The sequence below is a fragment of the Neltuma alba genome, unplaced genomic scaffold (assembly GCF_004799145.2).
Source record: "Neltuma alba isolate B1F8T4 unplaced genomic scaffold, ASM479914v2 tig00003311_pilon, whole genome shotgun sequence".
NCBI lineage: Eukaryota > Viridiplantae > Streptophyta > Magnoliopsida > Fabales > Fabaceae > Neltuma > Neltuma alba.
In genome coordinates, this window is record NW_021633230.1 from 41,997 (window position 1) to 61,666 (window position 19,670).

At 35.7% G+C, this 19,670-nt stretch overlaps 2 protein-coding genes and 1 long non-coding RNA gene across 4 annotated transcripts; all 3 read left to right on the forward strand.

Moving 5' to 3' along the window:
• Positions 1-2,763: 2,763 nt before the first annotated feature.
• Positions 2,764-4,557, forward strand: LOC114741185 (transcription factor TCP4-like). The gene has a single exon (XM_028929436.1). The coding sequence runs from the start codon at positions 3,328-3,330 to the stop codon at positions 4,555-4,557; it is 1,230 nt and encodes a 409-aa protein (XP_028785269.1). The 5' UTR covers positions 2,764-3,327.
• Positions 4,542-5,053, forward strand: LOC114741183 (uncharacterized). Its single transcript, XR_003739760.1, has 2 exons — positions 4,542-4,592; positions 4,682-5,053. It is a non-coding gene; the product is annotated as an uncharacterized LOC114741183 (long non-coding RNA).
• Positions 5,054-16,336: 11,283 nt separating this feature from the next.
• Positions 16,337-18,780, forward strand: LOC114741182 (uncharacterized). Of its 2 annotated transcripts, XM_028929434.1 has the most exons (7): positions 16,337-16,406; positions 16,522-16,775; positions 16,910-17,550; positions 17,643-17,753; positions 17,933-18,096; positions 18,182-18,362; positions 18,604-18,780. In XM_028929434.1, the coding sequence occupies exons 3-7, from the start codon at positions 17,008-17,010 to the stop codon at positions 18,760-18,762; spliced, it is 1,158 nt and encodes a 385-aa protein (XP_028785267.1). In that variant the 5' UTR covers positions 16,337-16,406; positions 16,522-16,775; positions 16,910-17,007; the 3' UTR covers positions 18,763-18,780. The 2 variants fall into 2 exon arrangements, with proteins under 2 accessions (XP_028785267.1, XP_028785266.1); XM_028929433.1 differs by having other exon boundaries at positions 16,346-16,775.
• The last annotated feature ends 890 nt before the right edge of the window (positions 18,781-19,670 follow it).

Here is a 19,670-nt window from a genome sequence, read left to right on the forward strand (position 1 = left end):
ATTTACATAAAATATATTTATAAGTACTTAAATAAATAAATCCAAACGATGCCTAAAGCAATACCAACTGGCTTTCCTAAAGACGATTAGGTCATTTCACAAAAATCTTTTCTCTAAAATGATTCCAAGAATTTTATTCCAAGAACTTTATGGGAATTAAGTCATTTTGTAGGACTATTTTGGGATTCTCATGTTTCAACGGTTCTTATATGTCTTTCTCCCTTCTTAGAATGGATTATGTATTTATTTTTCTACATACAGTTTAATCTCTACCTTTAGCTTCCCAATAAAACTAAATATGTATTTTCTGTGTCTTATAAAAAAATTGAAGAGTGATGTATAACTCTTGTTATTGAATAACTAGTTTGTTCTGAATTATATATACTGGGAAATAGTTATTATTTATATTGATGATTCAAATTTCAAACCAATCAACAAATCATTAAACAATGCACATTTAATCATTGATTATATGGATTTTGTATTTGACTAAATTAGGCATTTATTTTTAAATATATATATATATATATGACACTATGCATGCAAAGAGGTATAGATGATAAAATGGATTCTTTGTTAAAGAAAATGAGTCTGAGAATTAAAACTGTCTTTGAATTAAAAAAAAAGAGTCTGAGAATTAGGACTACACTTACATGGATTGGCGCAAAATAAATCTGAAAATATTATATAAAGACAAGTAATTATTATTCATCAAATAAATATTTTTTGTTCGTTGACGGTGACACCGCATAATTTATAATATATCTGGATCAAATTATGTTTGCTTTTCAGGAGAGTGAATTATTGAAGGGTATCGGAAAACTATCTTAATTTTTAGATATTTATATTAAATTTTTAAATCTATAAAAATCTGAAATATGAAATTCCATTTTTGCCAACACTTAATATGCAATTCTTCTCTCTTTCCTTTGGATGCAATCAAGATTGTTGCTTATTGTAATTGGCGCCAAAAAAAACAGAAAAGAAAAATAATAATTTACTAATTGGTTCATATTGCTCGGTTGTTATTACTGGTTACTCTGCTGCTGCTGGTATTACTACTATTTTCAACATAAAAAATAAAGAAAAAAATTGCTGAAAAATTAAAACTACAAAATTTATTACCAAAAAATATCCTAAGTTAGTTTGAGAACTCAAATGATGCTTATTTTAGCGGGTGCAAACTCTTCTTAATTTTGTGGAGCCTATTTTTAATTACATGCAAAACAAAATATACTCCTCCGTCCTTAATATGACCCAATGGTGAGTTAGTTTTGGTCCTAATATAAGACCCATTTCTCATATTTATCAATTTTCTCTAAAATACCCTTATGGATACTCCTTCAACATAATCAGTAGAAAAAAATGAGGTATTAAAAAAGATGATTATAGTATTTTAGGAAAAACGTGTCACATTTCTTATAATTAACTAATTTACCTAACTTCCTTAATCTAATCAAATTAGTTAAATGGGTCTTATTAAGGACCGGAGGAGTACTACACATAAATGAACATATGTTACATGTAATTGAAAAAGAGTTATATCCTTAACCATTTTTCTAAAAATAAAAGACATTTGGTATCGATGAAATTATTTTTTATTAATTTTATAGTTTCTAATCACACACTAATCCTTTTTTGGGTATACTAATCGCACACTAATTGTTTAAATTAAAACCACCTTATTCATGGCCAAAGCCCACACTATCACCTGAGCTAAAGTGAGTTGATATTTTATTATTTATTTTATTTTATTTATTGTACCAAACAAACCTTCCCTGTTGTATAGTGTGTACTCTTCTGTGTAAAGTCACAATTGCAAATTAATAGTCTCTCACTTTTACCCTCCCGCTCTGACCCGGCGCTGTCGGCGTCACCATCATCCCAATCAAACATATGTTTTTTCTGCCTTATTTTAATTATAAGGTTTTATTTATAAATTATAATCAAAATTTTATAATTAGGTTTGGAGTTAATACCTCTTCTCCTTAGAAAGTATTTAGACAGAATCAAAATCATAAATTTAAAAGTGTTTTTACGTTATACAAAGTAAATATGTAGAGAAAGTTACCTCGTTTTATTAAAAAAGTACTTCCAAGAAATACTTTTGGATGCTTCCAAACACCTCCTTAATGTCAGTACTATTTTAAAAATATAATTTTATTCTAAATATAAAACTTTAATTTACTTAATGTTAATTTTTTTCAATCATGCGTAACCAACCATATGTCATATTTTTGGAATATTAGCACCGCATATGATTAAAAAATTTAACATAACAAATATAAGTAGCTTAATTTAAATACAAGTAGTATATTATTTATAACCAATTGCTGGGTAATCAAAGTGTGATATCATTGTTAAATGTTAATTTCTGTCCTTTAAATTTAAAATAATATTACGTTTGATCCTTAATATAAGAGGTCGTTTGATTTTTATTTTAATTTTAAATATAAGATCCTGATTTACTTTGTCTCTCATACTTTTTTTTCTAAAGTAATCATTGTAATCATAACAGCTCTAGCTAATATATTTGATTAATAAAAATATTTTTTAAAAAATAATACCTATTTATTATAAATAAATAATATAATTAATTTTTTTAATTTATTCAAATTAATCTATTAAGTTGTAATCCATTAACCGACCCAACTGTATTGCCTTTTTTATTTTTTTTAAAAATTGTTTTGCAGGCGGGTCAGTGAATCGCAGCAGTACATAAAGCAGAAGCTCAGTTGCCTAAAGCCACGAGAGCGGCTTCGATAGAGAGAGAGAGAAGTGAAGGACATGGGTTAGGGCGAAAAGAGAGTTTTGGGTTTCTGGGTTTTGCTTTTTCTTGTTTCTCTCTTTCCATGGAAACACTGGTAATATTGAATATATGGCAGGTTCTTTCGCTATCCTCAGCAAAATCCTGTGAAGAACATTCGTCATCGTCGTCATCATCAACAATAAGATCAAAATCCTGTACCGAGTTTTGAAAAGCTGGAAGAGGAATATTACAAGACTTTGAGTCTGGATCCTCTAAGCGACGATCGTCACCATTGTTACCATCTCAACCATTACCTTCATCAGAGCCAAGTTCTGAATTTCAGGCATGTAGAGGGGGAAGAAGAAGCGGGTGGGGAAGACGAAGAGGATCAGGATTCATCAATATCTCCATCCGGCAAAGACCCAGCTCTGCATTTCCAGCTTCAGTATCTGCAACAAAACCACTCTTTCGCAGACTTAGATACAGAGCTTAAATCTCTTCATCCTCCCAAGAAGCGGTCTTATCTCCTTCCTCCTTCGCCTCCGTCTTCCGCTTTTACCGTTGAATATGCAGCAAAGATGGGAGAGAGTGCCAATCGTCACCAGCGACCGCCGGCAACGACGTCGTCCAGATTGGCTGTGAGGGGTGGAGGGGGAGAGATCGTGGAGGTTCAAGGCGGCCACATTGTTCGCTCCACCGGACGCAAAGACCGGCACAGTAAGGTGTGTACCGCTAAGGGACCCAGAGATCGGCGAGTTCGTCTCTCCGCTCATACCGCCATTCAATTCTACGACGTCCAAGATCGCCTTGGCTACGACCGCCCCAGCAAAGCCGTCGATTGGCTCATTAAGAATGCCAAAGCCGCCATAGATGAGCTTGCCAAGCTTCCTGCGTGGAACCCCCACACAACAAATCAAAATGCTCAGCAGGAGAAGGATCGACACCAGAATCAGCAGGTGAACGAGGACGAGAACCTCATTGGAGTTGACCGTTCCGCGGTCGATGCTATGGATTCTTTTGGCCGGAGAACAGGTTCGGCCGCAGATAATGGCGGGAGGATTATGGAGCAATTCGATGAAAACCCTGACCGTGGCGGGTTGGATTTTCTACCGCCGACATTTGACACTGACATTGCTGACTCTATGAAGTCTTTCTTCCCCAGTGGGGAGTCAGCGCCGGAGACGGATTCTTCGTCGATTCAGTTTCAGAATTACTCACCAGATTTGCATTCGCTAACTAGTAGCGCCTGCCAGAACCAAGATCTACGGCTCTCGCTCCAGTCGTTGCAGGACCCGATTCTGCTTCACCAGGCTCAAGCTCAGACCCACCACCACCACCAGGGTGAGCAATTGTTCTCTGCGACGACCCCAGTGGGGTTCGATGGGGCTTCATTCCCAGTGGAGCATGATCGATTGAGTAGAATGGTAGCTTGGAATGGTGGTGCTACTGATACTGGTAATAGTGGCCATGGCGGAGACGGAGGACTTATCTTCAACCCGCAGTCGCCGATGCAGACTCCGCTGCAGCCACTGTTCAGTCGGAGCCAGTATCTTTCTCAGAGGGGTCCCCTTCAGTCCAGTAACACTCCTTTGATTCGTGCTTGGATAGACTCGTCAACCGCCTCCACGCCTGACCACAGCCACTATCTACCACCGACAATTCATCATCAATCTTCTATCTCCGGCGGCATCGGATTTGATTCTGATATCTTCTCCGGTTTTCACATTCCAGCACGAATCCAGGGTGAAGAGGAGTACGACGGCGTTTCTGACAAGCCGTCCTCTGCTTCCTCTGATTCTCGCTGTTGAACACATCAGATTTCCGAACTTCCCTCTCCTTTCAGGTGCCACCCTCAAATTCCTGTATTCTATCCCTCTGTTTTACACTTTTTACTCTCACAATGCAATTCTCACTCTGTTTTCTCTTCCCCAGGATTCACAATCGCATCCAAGATGATTTTACAGAGAACTAAGAACGAAATTTTCAGCTACAGCGGGAATTAAGATTGAAGAAGCATCAGAAATTAAAGGAGTTGGATTCGGTTTTCAGTCAGTCTTGATTCAATGGCGTGTTTATGCCGTGGGAAAGAAGAGAAGCTGGGGCAAATTTTCCAGGCTTCCTAATCCCCGGTTTGATGTTGTATGCTTGTGTGTGTGTGTGTTTTCAGTCAACTTTTGTTCGACCTGTGTTTGACCATGAACCATGTTTCTTCCATTTCATCACTGTCGGATCACTATGTTGCCTCTGTGCCACCCTGAATTCACTATAGATTCAAGTTTTAAGTAACCATTACATTACAGTGCATGAATGAGGTGCTAATCAGATGATGTTTCATAGTCCTGGATCATCATGAGAGGATATTGTGTTTGAAGTTGATTGATTGAATCGCTAATTTATGGTTAAGAGACATTTTTGAAACGAGGGAAAAGGATAAAGCAAAAGGATGATGAGTTGTTCCGTTTTGCATAGGGTTTGGGGAATGGTAAAAAGGCTGACGTTATCATCAAAATATTCAATTCCAGAAATGGAAGAGCGTGGGAATGAATGATTACTGTGTTTCCTTTCTTTTCCTTTTTTTTGTTTTTGGTTTTACTGCTTTCTAGGATGGTTGTTGTTTTTTAATGACTATTTTGGTGCTTCAATTTTGGGAGCATTTTGACTGTGAAGTCATTGTCCATGAACACATGAACACAGGAAACTATATTATTATTATTATATGTGTAGGAAGCAGAGCTTGTGGGAAGGCCGATATTTCTAGATTCCCACAAGCAAAATTACATTCCATAACCTTGAAAAGTGTAATTTACAGTATTGGACTTCGGAAAAAATAAGGGAGAATTAGAACAAAGGACCTATGGAGAAAAATATTTATTAAAAAAGATCATAATTAAAATTATTTTAAATGTTAAAATATATATTTTGAATACCAAATTACCTCTATCCCCTTCTTTATTATTTCTCTGATTCTGTCAGCAATTTTTCTGTTTTTGTTTTCATTCGATGATTTATACATTCGAAGAAAATTAATAAGACATTTAGAATCATTTCAAAAGGTAACATTTGAACCCGTTTGTCACTTGTAATTCGAAGTCCATCATAGACTTTGCTTTCAAATTATCCATCACCTATTGATTTCTAAAACTTATATACATTAATCAATGTCCACAGAAAATGCAAAGATCCTAAGTTCAGACTATGAAATTAATTATAAATATACACATGACTTGTAATTGTAGAAACAGAAAGAAAAACTAATTCTTATTGCTTATTTCTTAACAGGCCAAAACAATATTAATGGGGTAAAACAAACAAACTTGCATCAAAGATATCAGAAAGCAATCACTAGTAGATGATAAAAGTTTGTCACAAAATGCATAGAAGCCTTTATCATTATTGGTGAGTTCCAAGGGTTTTCTAATTCTCTGTGGAATGAGTGCAGGCCAACGTAAAAAAAAGAGAACTTATCAACTATCAAATAACTGAGATGTCATAAGAGAGAAGATAGAAGGATTAGTTAAGAACAATTTAGTCTTTCTAAAATTATATTTTAATATATGGTCCTTTAAAATAATTCTAATTTTTACGATCCTTTTTACTAAATATTTTTCTCTACAGGTCATTTATTCTAATTCTCCCAAAAAACAATTATAACCCTGGACAGATTGGCTTGACCACACCCTGCGTTTTATTTATAAATTATTTTTAATATATTTTGTATAGATTAAAAAAATTTAAATTTTATTAATTCTCATTTAAAATTTAACAACTTCAAATGCATTATACCCTATTAGAACAAAATCAACACAATATTAAATAAAAGATAAAATTTTACATTTCTATAAAAATTTTCTCTCTCTGCTTTATAACTAGGACTAAACAATTGCTTCTTTCTCTATCTTATAAAAGGATAAGAGGAGTACATGATATGGTTATATTGTTTATGATTATATTACCTCTTGCACTAAATATAAGATTTAGTTTTTAGTGCAATGCATATAGGATAACTATCATAGGGTATATAGCATCGAAGGTATTACATAGTGATAAATAATATAGGGTAAAATAGCATCTAACGTCTTGATGTTATCTTTTAATTATATTTAACACCTTAATCTTATCTTTTTATCATACATATGACATTTTGATGTTATTTTCTAATATTTTTATTACTGTACTCTTATTCATAATGCACTTAGCACTGACATAACTGAAAAATAATATCAAATTATTAAATTATATATATATTGATATATGGACGGTATTGAGTCCTGAAGGTTATTTTTGTGATAGGATTTGCAAAATGGAAAGCATTGCATGTAATTTTGGGGAAGATGAAGGCGTAACGGATTTGTAGGTGTTTTAGGGAGTGGAGAGCAAATCTGAAAGCGACTCAAAGATTGATTTGAAAAGGCAAGGTACCTTAATTAGTGACGGAAAGCAACTCCATCATCATCTTTAGAGTTAGGACCCACTTACCAACTTTCTCCGTTCCAAAATCATCTGCACATAGTTTCTGAATTTAATTCATAATTCCACTTCAACATTCTGTCTTCTGAGTTGTACTGTACTTCTTCGTCTTCGGTATCTAGAAAAAATGATTTCCTGTTGGTTAATGTAATTGTCCCTAAACCGTACGATACTAATGGGGCATTTGGCGTTAGCCCCAAAAATTATTTTGTCTTAAAAGATAAAAGTCTTTTTATATATTTAACGGAGGATAAAATTACTCAAAATAAGCTAAATCAAAATATATCTTAGTCAGTAATTTTTTCCTTCGCTTTTTATTATAAAGACGCCCACCGTGTCTTATACTTCCTCCTGTCTATATACTATAAGAAGTTTTATAGGTTTTTTAGAAAGTATTTTTGGTTCATTTTATAAGATATTTTGATAGTTTTATTAAGCATTAAATTTTTTTTCATGTATGCCCATATTTAATAAAAGTATTGAGAGTTAAAAATTAATATGATGGTAGAATTTAATATGGTTAATAAAGTTATGTTCAAAATCAATGAACTTCATGACAAACTTAATGCTTTTAATTATTTTTATTAGTACATGTGAATTAGTTAGAAACATTTTATATTATGGACATACTAATTTTAGTCTTTAATATAAAAGTTAGTTAGAGGTTGAATTTGATTCCAAATATAAGATCTTAATCGTTTTTGTTTTTCAAATTTATAATTCTTTCTCAAAGTATTTCTATTGATTATATACGTTAGAAGTAACTCCAATATCCATGATTAAAAATGGTAGTTTAGGAAAGTCAATATACATTTGTTATTAATAATTGGTATGTGGACTCCCAGGCCGAACAAGGATCCAGTCTAGATTAAATTGAGATATGAGAGGTTGCAGAATTATTGCTACAAATGTGGCAAAATTGGTCATGAACAGAGAAGCTGTAAGTGTGTAGAGGAGGATGACGATGTAGACGATAGTGGCTATGGAGGTTGGTTAGGAGTTCAAGCTACCAGAAATATTGATGGTATTATTGACAGTTGTAGAGATGGCTGGGAGGAGTTTGTAGTGAAGGAAAGGAGGAAGGAATCAAAAAATGAGAAGTTATTAAAAATAGGTGAGACTAAGGAGGGAAAAGGCAAGAGTAATCTGATGATTGATGATAATAAAGAGAACAGAACTCCTATTCTCAAATTACAGAAGAACTCTGTATCGGCTGGGGAGAGTAGTGGTAAAAGTGAGGATGAGAAGTTGGCGTCTGTTGAGAGAAAGCAGAATAATTCAACAAATCATGATAAGGACAAGAGTCATGATTTGAAGAAAGAAGATCCTAAACTGAATAATAGTAAAAATAAGGAGAATTTCTCAAAGGCCATAGTAGTTTATGGGGCGCATTCACCTATGAGTGAGGTTACAATTGGACTAAGGAAAGTAAAACTAAAGAGGAACTTGGAAGATGAAGAGGAGAGGTTGGATGTTAAGAGAAGGAAGTTATCTGTTGAAGAACCAAATATTGTTGTTATAAACAAAAGCAAATCACTTGAAAAAAGAGGAGGACATAAGAGTGTGCAAAGGATCAAGAAGCATATGAGAAGGAGGGGAATGTTGGGAAGGAAGGTGGGGAAGTCTAGAGAAGAGTTGGGGGAAGAGATGTGTCCATTGAGGATGTTTTCTCAGTGGTAAGTCAAAGTGCTTTGCTGGAAAATGGTCTTGGTGGCTGGCCTCAAACAGCCACTAAGGAGCCATGAAGTTCATAGGTTGGAACTGTCAAGGTTTAGGAAGAGCCTTGACAGTTAAGAAGTTGAGGGAGGAGTGTTTTAAGAACAAGCCCCTTGTGATCTTCCTAATGGAAACAAGGATGAAAAGTGATAAGTTGAAAAGAATTCAAGGTCAATGTCAGATGTAAGAAGAGTTTTATGTTGATCCGAGAGGTAGAGGAGGTGGTTTGGCTCTGTGGTGGAGCCATGAGGTTGTGATTAATGTCTGGTTCAGCTCAAGAAACCTAATCCATGTGACTATGGATTCTAATTTTCTTAAAGTACCTAAGTATGTCACCTTTATTTATGGTGCTTCAATAAATGAAGAGAAGATGTTAGTCTGGAATGAGATGAGAAGGTTGGTAGGTGGTATAAGGGGATTATGGCTCTGTTTTGGAGATTTTAATGATGTGATCTTTGATGATGAGAAGTGAGGAAATTTGCCTGTCGATATTGGTAGGGCTATCAATTTCCAATGTATGCTAGCTGACTGTCAATTATTAGACCTTGGCTTCCAGGGAGCTAAGTATACTTGGAGTAATAAAAGGCTAGGGGCATCACATATGAAGGAAAGATTGGATTAGGTAGTAGCTAATGTTGAGTTTAGAGAAGATTTTGTAAATGCTACTGCTGTTCATATGGAACCGGTTGGATCTGACCATCACTTGCTACTTGTGGATTGTGAGTTTGGGCATGCGAAGGTATTAAGAATCTTTATATTTGAGGCTTATCGGGCTGAACATGTTGATTTTTTGAATGTTGTTAGAAGAGGATGGAGAAGTGCAAGTGTGTTTGAAAGTAAAGTAGAAGAGTTGATTAGTAAGCTTGATGAATATATAAGAAGTTTGATCAAATGGAGTAGGGAAACCTTTCCAAATGCTAAGAAACAGGTCGAATTGCTGACAAAGAAACTGGAAAGTTGTAATAAGGGTACTTTGAATGAACAAAAAAAAAAAACAAGAAGCTGAGGGTAAGTATTGGTGACGGGGACAGAAACACAAGATTCTTTTGTTCAATTACCATACAGAGAAGGATGAGGAACAAAGTAACAAGGCTGAAGTGTAATGATGGTAGATGGTTGGTGCACGAGAAGGATGTGAATGAGGCTTTTTTGAAGTTCTATGCTTCACTTTTCTCTTCTACTGGGTGTAGAAGTTTGCAGGTTGCTTTACATTTTGTGAAAGAGTTTGTGCTAGAAAGGGACAGGGAAAGGCTTGAGAGATCGATTTTTTTTGAGGAAATCAAGATGGCTGTGTTTCAATTGAATAGGACTAAGGCCCCAGGTCCTGATGGCTATTCTGGAGTGTTTTACCATTCTGCTTGGAATAAGGTCAAAAAGGAGGTGGTGGAAATAGTGGTTGATTTTTTTTGGAGGAAGGGCAAGTCTGAGAAATTTAAACAGGACTAATGTTGTTCTAATTCCCAAGGTAGAGAATGCTGAGATTGTGGGTCAATATAGACCAATTGGTCTTTGCAATTTTGCTTACAAAATTGTATCTAAGATATTAGCCAATTGATTAAAAGACTTGCTGAGAAGAGTGATTTCTAAGAACCAAAGAGCCTTTGTTGCAGGAAGATTAATTCAAGACAACATCCTGATCTCTCCTGAAGCTTTCCATTATTTGAAAAACAAGAAAAAAGGAAAGAAAATGGAAATGACAATAAAGATTGATATGAATAAGGCCTATGATAGGCCAGAATGGCATTTTATTGAAGAAGTTATGAGAAGAATGGGATTTGGAGAGAAGTGGATTACTTGGGTAATGGATTGTGTCAAAACTTTGAATTTGAACCTAGTAGTTTCTGGTAGAAAGATTGTTGATATCAAAATGGAGAGAGGAATAAGACAAGGAGACACTCTATCTCCTTATCTTTTTATATTAGCAGCTGATGTTTTATCATCAATGATCTAATGACATGTTGAAAATGGCAGATTAAGAGGTATAAGATTAGCAAAAGGATGCCCAATACTCTCATTGTTTCTTTGCAGATGATGCATTATTTTTTGTTAATACTAAGAGGCAAAATTGTAAGGTGTTGAAAGAAATTATTGATTGTTACTGTGAGGCATCAGGTCAAGCCGTTAACTTTGACAAGTCCTGTGTTTTTTTTCCCTTAAAGAACACGATTAAAGAGGTAAAGAAGGAAGTTTTTGAGGTACTGGGTATGAAGGAAAGTGATAATCCTAGGAAATATTTGGGTTTGCCCACGTTATGGGGTAAATCTAAAAATGAAGCTTTGAACCTTGTTAAGAACAAGGTGAATATGAAGTTACAAGGGTAGAAACAAAAGCTTCTAACCTTTGCTGGTAGAGAAGTGTTGTTGAAAGCTGTAGCTACAGCAATCCCTGTGTTTTTGATGACTTGTTTTAAATTTCCAAAGAAGGTGTGCTTGGAATTAGATGCTATGATGGCAAAGTCCTGGTGGGGACAGAAGGAGCATGAAGGTAGAATTCACTAAAAAGCTTGGAAATCTCTTGAAAAGTCGAAAAGTGAAGGTGGCATGGGGTTCAGAGATCTAGAGCTTTTCAATAAAGCCTTGTTAGCCAAAACTGCTTGGAGAATTTTACAGAATCCGAATGATCTTTGGTGCAAGATTATGAAGGGCATCTATTTTCCTCATGATGATTTCTTGAAAGCAAAGCAGGGGAGTCAGTCATCTTGGGGGTGGGCAAGTATTCTGGAAGGTAGAGACCTATTGAAAGATGATTTGTGTTGGAGGATTGATGATGGCGCGGGGATCAATGTTTTCTCTGATAAATGGATACCACATGCTGCAAGATACGATTTAAAAGAAAGAAGCCTTAATGAGGAGATGAGAGACTTAACAGTGGATAGCTTAATCAGGAATGATGAGTGGTGTCTTGATGCTTTCAGGAATTATCTACCAATTGGGTCGTTGCGATTACGGGTTGGATGTCTAATTGTCCAGGCGGTAATGATAGTATCTTGTACCTGAACCGGTGGCTCACTTTTTCTAAGTAATGGGGAAGAGGACCGAAACATGCCACTAAAAGACTCTACTGAGACAAAGATGGGCTGTCAAGAACGTAGAGGAGGTAGGATGGGCAGTTGGTCAAATCTAGTATGGATTGTACATGGACGGTAGTTGGAGTCGGTAGCTCCCCTAGGGTTTCCTCATCTGGGATCCCTGGGGAAGAGGATCAAGTTGGCCATTGCGAACAGCTTGATGCACTATCTCCCTTCAACCCGGTTGAAAAGTAGAGATTGTTGCTATAGTGTCAAGTTGGGGTATAGGGTTGTCAAAGATAAAGAGGATAGGAAGGGTTCAGAGAGACCTGGTAGCTCATATCAAACTCCTAGAGTGATTTGGGATGTGTTTTGGACGTGGAAAATTCCTCCAAAAGTTGCTCATTTTTTATGGAGGGTATTCAATGGAGCCTTGGCAACTCGAGAGGCACTGCTTAGAAGGAAATGTGCAAGTACCCCAATCTGTGCTATCTATAGATGACAACCTGAATCAATTGAGCACATGCTGTTTTTGTGCCCTTGGGCTTTGCAGGTCTGGAATGTTCTCCTTTATCACTGAGGTTTAAGGAGAGGAGTATGAAAAGAATTGATATATGGTTGGATGAGTGGCTAAAAATCAAGGAGGGGCCTGATGACTATAGTTGTGCCTTTTTTGCTACAATTTGCTGGGAAATCTGGAAGTCTAGATGCCAGTTTGTTTCTGAAGGTAAAAAGGTGGATGCTCTTGGGTGTGTTGGCAGAGCTATGAGACTGGTACATGACTTCTAGGATGCAAATGCTAGTAAGAAGAGGGGATGTGCTTCTGTGACAAGTGTGGAAAGGAATAAGTCTTGGGTCTTGCCTACAAGAGGGACAATTAAAATAAATGTTGATGCTGCTTTCTGTAAAGAAAGGGGTAAAGCTGTTGTGGGATTAGTAGCAAGGGATGATAAGGGAGGATTTATTGGTGGTCTGGGCAAGAAGATTAATGCCAGTTCTGTTTTCATTGCTGAAAGTATGGCAATAATGGAAGTGTTAAACAGCTATGACAGAATAGGCAATGGTGAGGTGATTGTTGAAACTGATTGTTAGGTCTTATTTGATAATTGCAGAAAAGGGAGGTGAAGGGCTGTGAATGGGGTTGTGAAGATATCCTACATAAGCATATCTCAACGTTATAGGTAAGGCAGAATTGGCATTCATCCTTGGTTGCAAGAAGTGGGAACAAAGCTGCTGATTTTATGGCAGTTGATGTTATGAGGAGTGTGGTACCGAAAGGTTGGCTTTGTGTGCCACCACCTTCTCTGAAGCCTGTGTTACACCTGGACGTGAGGAACTCTCATGAGGACGTGGGGGAAAGATCTAGTATTGGTTAAGTAGCAGCTTTGCTTCTTTGTTCTTAGGTGTTTCGTTGCTTTTAGTTTTGTTTTGTCTTGTTGCTTTCCTCTTTTTCTTTCGTTGTTTCTGTTTCTGTTTTTAGCGTTTGTACTGGTCTTTGAGTATTAATGCAGAGTATTATTCAGCTAAAAAAAAAAATTAATTTCCTTAATAATTATATAGCTTTTGTATTAAGGATCCGATATAATAACACTAATTTTTTCACCAGTTTTCCCTAACTAATTATAAAACTTTCTAACTAATTAACATGACTCCTCTAATTAGAGATTTTTATTAGGACAAAATGAATGCAATAATGCGCGCTGTACCGTTTCTTGGCTGAAAATGGGCGTTATACCTTATTATGATATATATGTGTTCCATCCATAATTATATTTATTATCTATTTTTCTTAATTTACTCTCAATACTTGTTTTATGAGTGAAGAGTATGTAAATGGTATAAATTTTATACTTCTTTCTGATACTTTTATGATAATATGTTAACTACTTCACACAAATTAAAAAATAAAATTAAACATATTTATCTGAAATTTCAACTCTATCTTTTTTTACAAAAAAATTACCCTCCCTCCGTTATCTTCATCAAACCAGTGCACGTTTTCCAGGTACTCTTCCTGATCTCTCCACGTGAGAATTTTTATAATACTACCTTCAGTTTTAGTTATAAGACCTCGTTTGTAGTCTATAAATGAAATATTATAATTAGGTAAGGAGGTAGTACATCTCATTTGATCATCATTCCATTCATGAAGACTCTCTTTTTATATGTAGTCAATAAAAATAGCCTGAAAAAAATTTGAGTGATAAAACATATTGAAATTTTATATTCAAAATGTAAATATTTTAACTAATTTTTATATTTAGGATTAAAAATAATACTATATATCAATATGAATCAATAATAGAGAGACGATATTGGGTGGCATTGATATTGAAAATGAAAAAGTGAGAAATAAGGACATAATAATAGGATATGAAATTATGGAGATGTGAACATTTTGGTGTTATTTGTGTTGGTGATAGAGATTGTAGGAGAGTGGACCGTCCAACTGCAATAATTAATAAGCATGGACAAAAAATAATTCTAACAAAATTTGGGCAAAGAAAAACCCTTGGGCGGGTTATGTGTCTATACACAATTATATGTGTTTCATAACCCATACTTTTTTTGTGATAAAAATGTATGCTTACTATTAGAATTGTGTGCATAAAAAATATATTTTCAAAATATTTTTACCATATCTTAGTTCCATTGACGTTAAACAAAATGTGTTCATCCTTTTCAAAACAAAAAAGTCAAAATCTGATCCAACTCTTCTCAATCTGAACAATATTTCTTTGGTTTTTTGTTTTGTTTTGTTTTGTTGGATAATCTACAATCCACATGAAGCCTGTTGTTTTAATACAAAACAATAAGCCCATAGTTTAGTGGGCTAAGAATCTGGCAAAAAAAGCATAGTGGGTCCATAAGGCATGGGCCCAAACACTGATCAACAAAATAAACTAAGTTCAATGGTCCCGGCCAGGCTCGAACGCTCGACCTTCGGCTCATAAGACCAACGCTCTAACCAACTGAGCTAGGGGACGGGGAGACGCCGCGTTTGCAATTTTTATAATAAGATACTACTTAATTTTATACGAACGCATGAGATTTTCCCAATGAAAGATCTAGAAAGTGTAACGTTAACAATGTCATGGGCACCTCAAGGATATGGGAGTGTTGTGTCTCTTTCTCCATGACAATACACAAGAATCTAATATGGATCATTCCATAGCATTTTTTTTTCATTTATGCTTAATTACATCAGTTTTGCAGTGCATGGAGTATAAAGAAATGAGCTACATTGATTATAACATGAAGATAATACAAATAGATTTTATTATATATATTAATGATAGTTGTTGTGTTCATAATTTATTTTAATTCAGTTATTAGCAGTTAAGATTGATCATATGCATTTCCTGTGGTAAAATTTTACTTGCTCAATATGTACTTATGTGGTTAATATGCAATATGAAATTCAATATTATTGAAAGTTATAAATCATGCGTGAGGCACGAATAATGTACTATACCTTAAATTATGTGCAAAATATGGGACTTGCATTCTAATTTTGAAAAATCATTTGAAACCCTTATATTTCATCAAATTATAACATCATCTCATCAGTGTTTTACATTAATTTAGGATAATAAAAATTTTGTTCTCTTAAATTGGTTTCAGTTTTCGATTTGGTCCTTGAATTTTTTTTTGGTTAACCAGCTCCTGGAATTTTATGACCATACCTAATTGGGCTTTTAGTATGAAAAAAAAATACTTCTCATATTTTTAATATAAGACCTATTTAACTAATTTGATTAGATTAAGGAAGTTAAGTAAGTTAGTTAATTATAAGAAATATGACATGTTTTCTTAAAACATAATAATCATTTTTCTTAATATCTCTCCTCTCTCTTCTACTTGATTATAGTTAAAGGAGTATTCATAAGGATAATTTAAAAAAAAAATTAATAAATATAAAAAATATGCCTTATATTTAGAACAAAAAATAACTCAACAATTATGTTTTATATTAAAAACAGTACGAGTAACATCTTAAAAATAAATGGTGTAAATTTCAAGTACTTGATTAATATATATTTATACATTTAACTCTTAAAAGAATGAGAACTGGTTAAAATTCATTTGTACGATAATCACAACGTTTCAATAATCAATATCAATATTGTATTAAATACCAATTTCAAATTTCATTTCTTCGTGTGTGTACTGTGTATGCCTGGGGGATGACATGTGTCCACTTTTTGCGCCAAAACGAAGGCAAATCCAAATTCCAATCAGGCGGTGAATTGAAAGGCCATGCATGTGGTGTGGGTGGGCCCCACCGCATTTGGGTCCCGTACCTGCGAAAAAAGCCAGCCATGCTCAAATGAACCAACAACCTCCCACTCCCAATCTCTCTCTCTCTCTCTCTCTCTCCGCCATTACTGCATAAAGAGTGGGAGAGTAAGGCCAGCAAGATAATGAACAGAAAGCAGCGAGGATTTGGGCGACAAATGGGTTAATGTAATATTTATGCATTATGCCATTAGATTTTCCTTGTTTAAATTTTGAGGTAAAAAGATTTCTTCTTGATTTTTCTCTTACAGTTATTTTGTTAAATCTTTCAACTGTGTTTCAGATCATAAGAAAAATCCTTTCAACTATGTCGTCTATCATCACCCGTTTGGGTCTCTGGTCCGTCCCTCGGACAAGCTCCTGGATTTAAGAGAAAATCCCAAATCTTCCAACACACTCTCTCTGTCTCCATCTCTCTCTACCCCACTCTGCTTTCTTCTTCGTCGTCGTCGTCCTCTTTCCAAGTCAGTAATTGCTGAATCGTTTGCTTGGCTCTTGGGTTTTTGTTTCTCATACCTCGCATTCTTTGAGATTTAGGTAAATTTTCGAACTCCTTTATATTTTGCTCCCATTACACGCTTTTCAAATTATGGGGTCCTGATCAAACTTTTGGGTCTCTCTTTCTGTTGATCTGGGTGTCAAAATTTGCTCGCAAAATCTGTTCTTGAAAGTTCAAAGTCAGATGGGAGAGAACAAAGAAACTGCCTAGAGATCAAAAAACCACTGCAGACCCATTTGTGGTGGTGTACGCAAATTTTCATGGAAGACAATGACTCAGCAAGATCAAACCCAAAAATGGAGCAATAGCGGCAGTGGCGGCGCCGGAGGTCCCGGAAGGTCTTCAAAGAAGCCAAAGCAGAAAAAGGTACCACAAAGAGGACTTGGTGTGGCACAGCTTGAGAAAATAAGAATAGAAGAACAACAAAGGAAAGAAGCTGCTGCTGCTGCTGCAATTTTACCAACCCCACCATCACTATCACCAAGCAAATGTTATCTGCCTCCGCAACTTCCTAGTTTTCATCATTCTAATCAACCGTCCTCTTCTCCAATTTCATTACATCCTGGCATCCCAGTAGATTTTTTTAGGTTGCCTCCGTCACTGCAAAATCTAGATGCTAATAAAGCTTCTTCATGCACTGTTCCATTGGAAGACAGTTGTACTTTTGACCCTGCCTGGCGTAAGTTGTGTGAATTTGAGAAGGATTTTGTGTCAAGTATGTCTATGAACTTGCCTTATGAATCCAACCACATTTGGCCTCCCTCCCATTGGACTCAAAGAACACAGCAATATCAGCAACCTTCTTCATCAACGGTAAGTTACTTTCAAGTTTCAAGTTTGATCTTTCTATGGTTTTCCAAGATGAGGTTTTCAATTGGCATCTTTTGGATTGTTGGAATTTGTAGGTGAATGTCTCATCAGGGAACTTAACATCACCTGTCTCTCATTACTCAAAAGAGCCCCCTTCAAACCAAAACTGTAGTAGCAGCCGTGTGCCTATGAGGCCAGAGGAGAAGGTAATCTGCAATTTGTGCTCATACTGGAATTCATCTGCATAATTTAAGCTTATGGTTCATCAGCACGATGAATGAAATTTTGGACTGATGCATATTGATTTAAGATTTCCCCCTTACAAAACTTTGACTTAATCATAAAACTGTCTTAATTGGATCTCCGTGTTTTAAATTTGGAGCAGATGATTGGCCAGAAAAGATCATACCCCTTCTCTCTGGAAGTTCCACCCGCCTCCTCTTTCAATTTCAAATCGCCTGCCTTGACTATTAATGTGAAACCAAATGAAAGTACTTCACGTGCCTATGGAAGTGGCCTGAACTTTGGTGCTTCCTCTTCAGCTTTTAGGTTGTCTCGGTTTGAATCTGTTCGCTCTTGCATTGTAATTGTAAATTCTGTTAGCTCACATCATTTGTTTCTGCAACTTCTGCAGAGAAGTACCTTCCGGTTCAACACCATGCTCATCAGAGCCAAACTCTAAGAAGAATGAGAATTTCAATGGAGATTTTCTCTCCTTAGCTCCACCCATTTCACCCTCCAAGTGCAAGTCTACTTCAACTTTCCCAGCATTTCACAACCAGGAACTTCCTCATTTTGAACCTCCACCTTTTCAGGTTAGGAAAACCCTTCTTATTTTGACAGAAACCTTATTTTTTATCCTTGAAAGATGGCATCGTTATCAATTTGACAGTCTTGAATTGTTGTACCTAAGACTAATCTGATTCTAATGTCACCCTTTTAGTGTACTGAAATGACTCTTAGGTGTTAAGTGAGAACCCAAGAACTAAAGAGGAGTTATTGTTCATTTCTGCAGAATCTAATAATTCATTTTAACTTCCATTTCATTTTCTTCAGGGAACCGGAGAAGATCAAATGCCTCATGGCCAGCAACAATCTTTACACAGTTTCTTCCCACCAAAGGAAGAAGAAACTGTCCAAACGACAGAGACAAACAAAGATGGGAATTGCAATGGTGAAAAAGGAAAAAGTGTTGATTTAAACTTGAAGCTATGAGCATCTTCTTTTGCCCCATTTTCTTGTCATGGTGTCACTATTAGGCCAGTTGTTCCTCACTATGAAACTCACACCCAAAATTGCAAACTCATCTGTGATCCAATGTCACAAGTGGGTAGATATTTCTAGAAGTCGCACATGTGGGGCTGAGTCTGAAAGGGACTTCAAATCTTTGCCATGTGAGAAGTGGGAGAGCGGAGAAACAAAAACGAGAGATTTAGTTTGTTTTTAGGCCTAGGGGCTCCCTATAATAATAACAATGTCTTTTTTGCTTCTATAAAGCTGAACTCTGATAGTTGTGTGCTTGTGTTGTATTGTGTTTTTGGAATTTTCTTCATCTTTAGAAATACTTTGCTACATATAAAAGTACCATTTCTTTTATAGTTATTAAAAGTGACACAATTTAATACAATTGAAAAAGAGATAAAAAGAATGAGAAAATTGTTGGAAAATCTCTCATTGTAAAGTTTTTGGTTTAAAAATACCTGAAATTTGCATAAGAACTCACGTGTAATTTTCAACAGCTACAAGTTTTTTTAGCAGTGCATAGCCTCTCTTTTATTATGTATCAAACGGCTAAGGGAAAAAAAAAATCAATAATAGGGTGAGATTGGGTTGGAGAGTGACCTCTTGAGAAGAGGTGGGAAGAGAAGGGGGATAACTAACTAAAATACATTTTTGTGGGAGGCGGAGGGATGCGATTGCGTTGTGTTTGGTTTGCGTTCTCTTTTCGATCGAAGGGTGGGGTCCACAAATCTGAAGGCTTCATTATGGTTCTAACTTCCATGTGACGCCTTGTGGGGCCCGCCCAACAACGTGCATGCGTGGGGGGGTCTTGTCTTGGTAGAGAGGATTCCGATCCTTGTAAAAGCCAAGGAAGAAAAAGAGGACTTGATTGTGGGAATTTA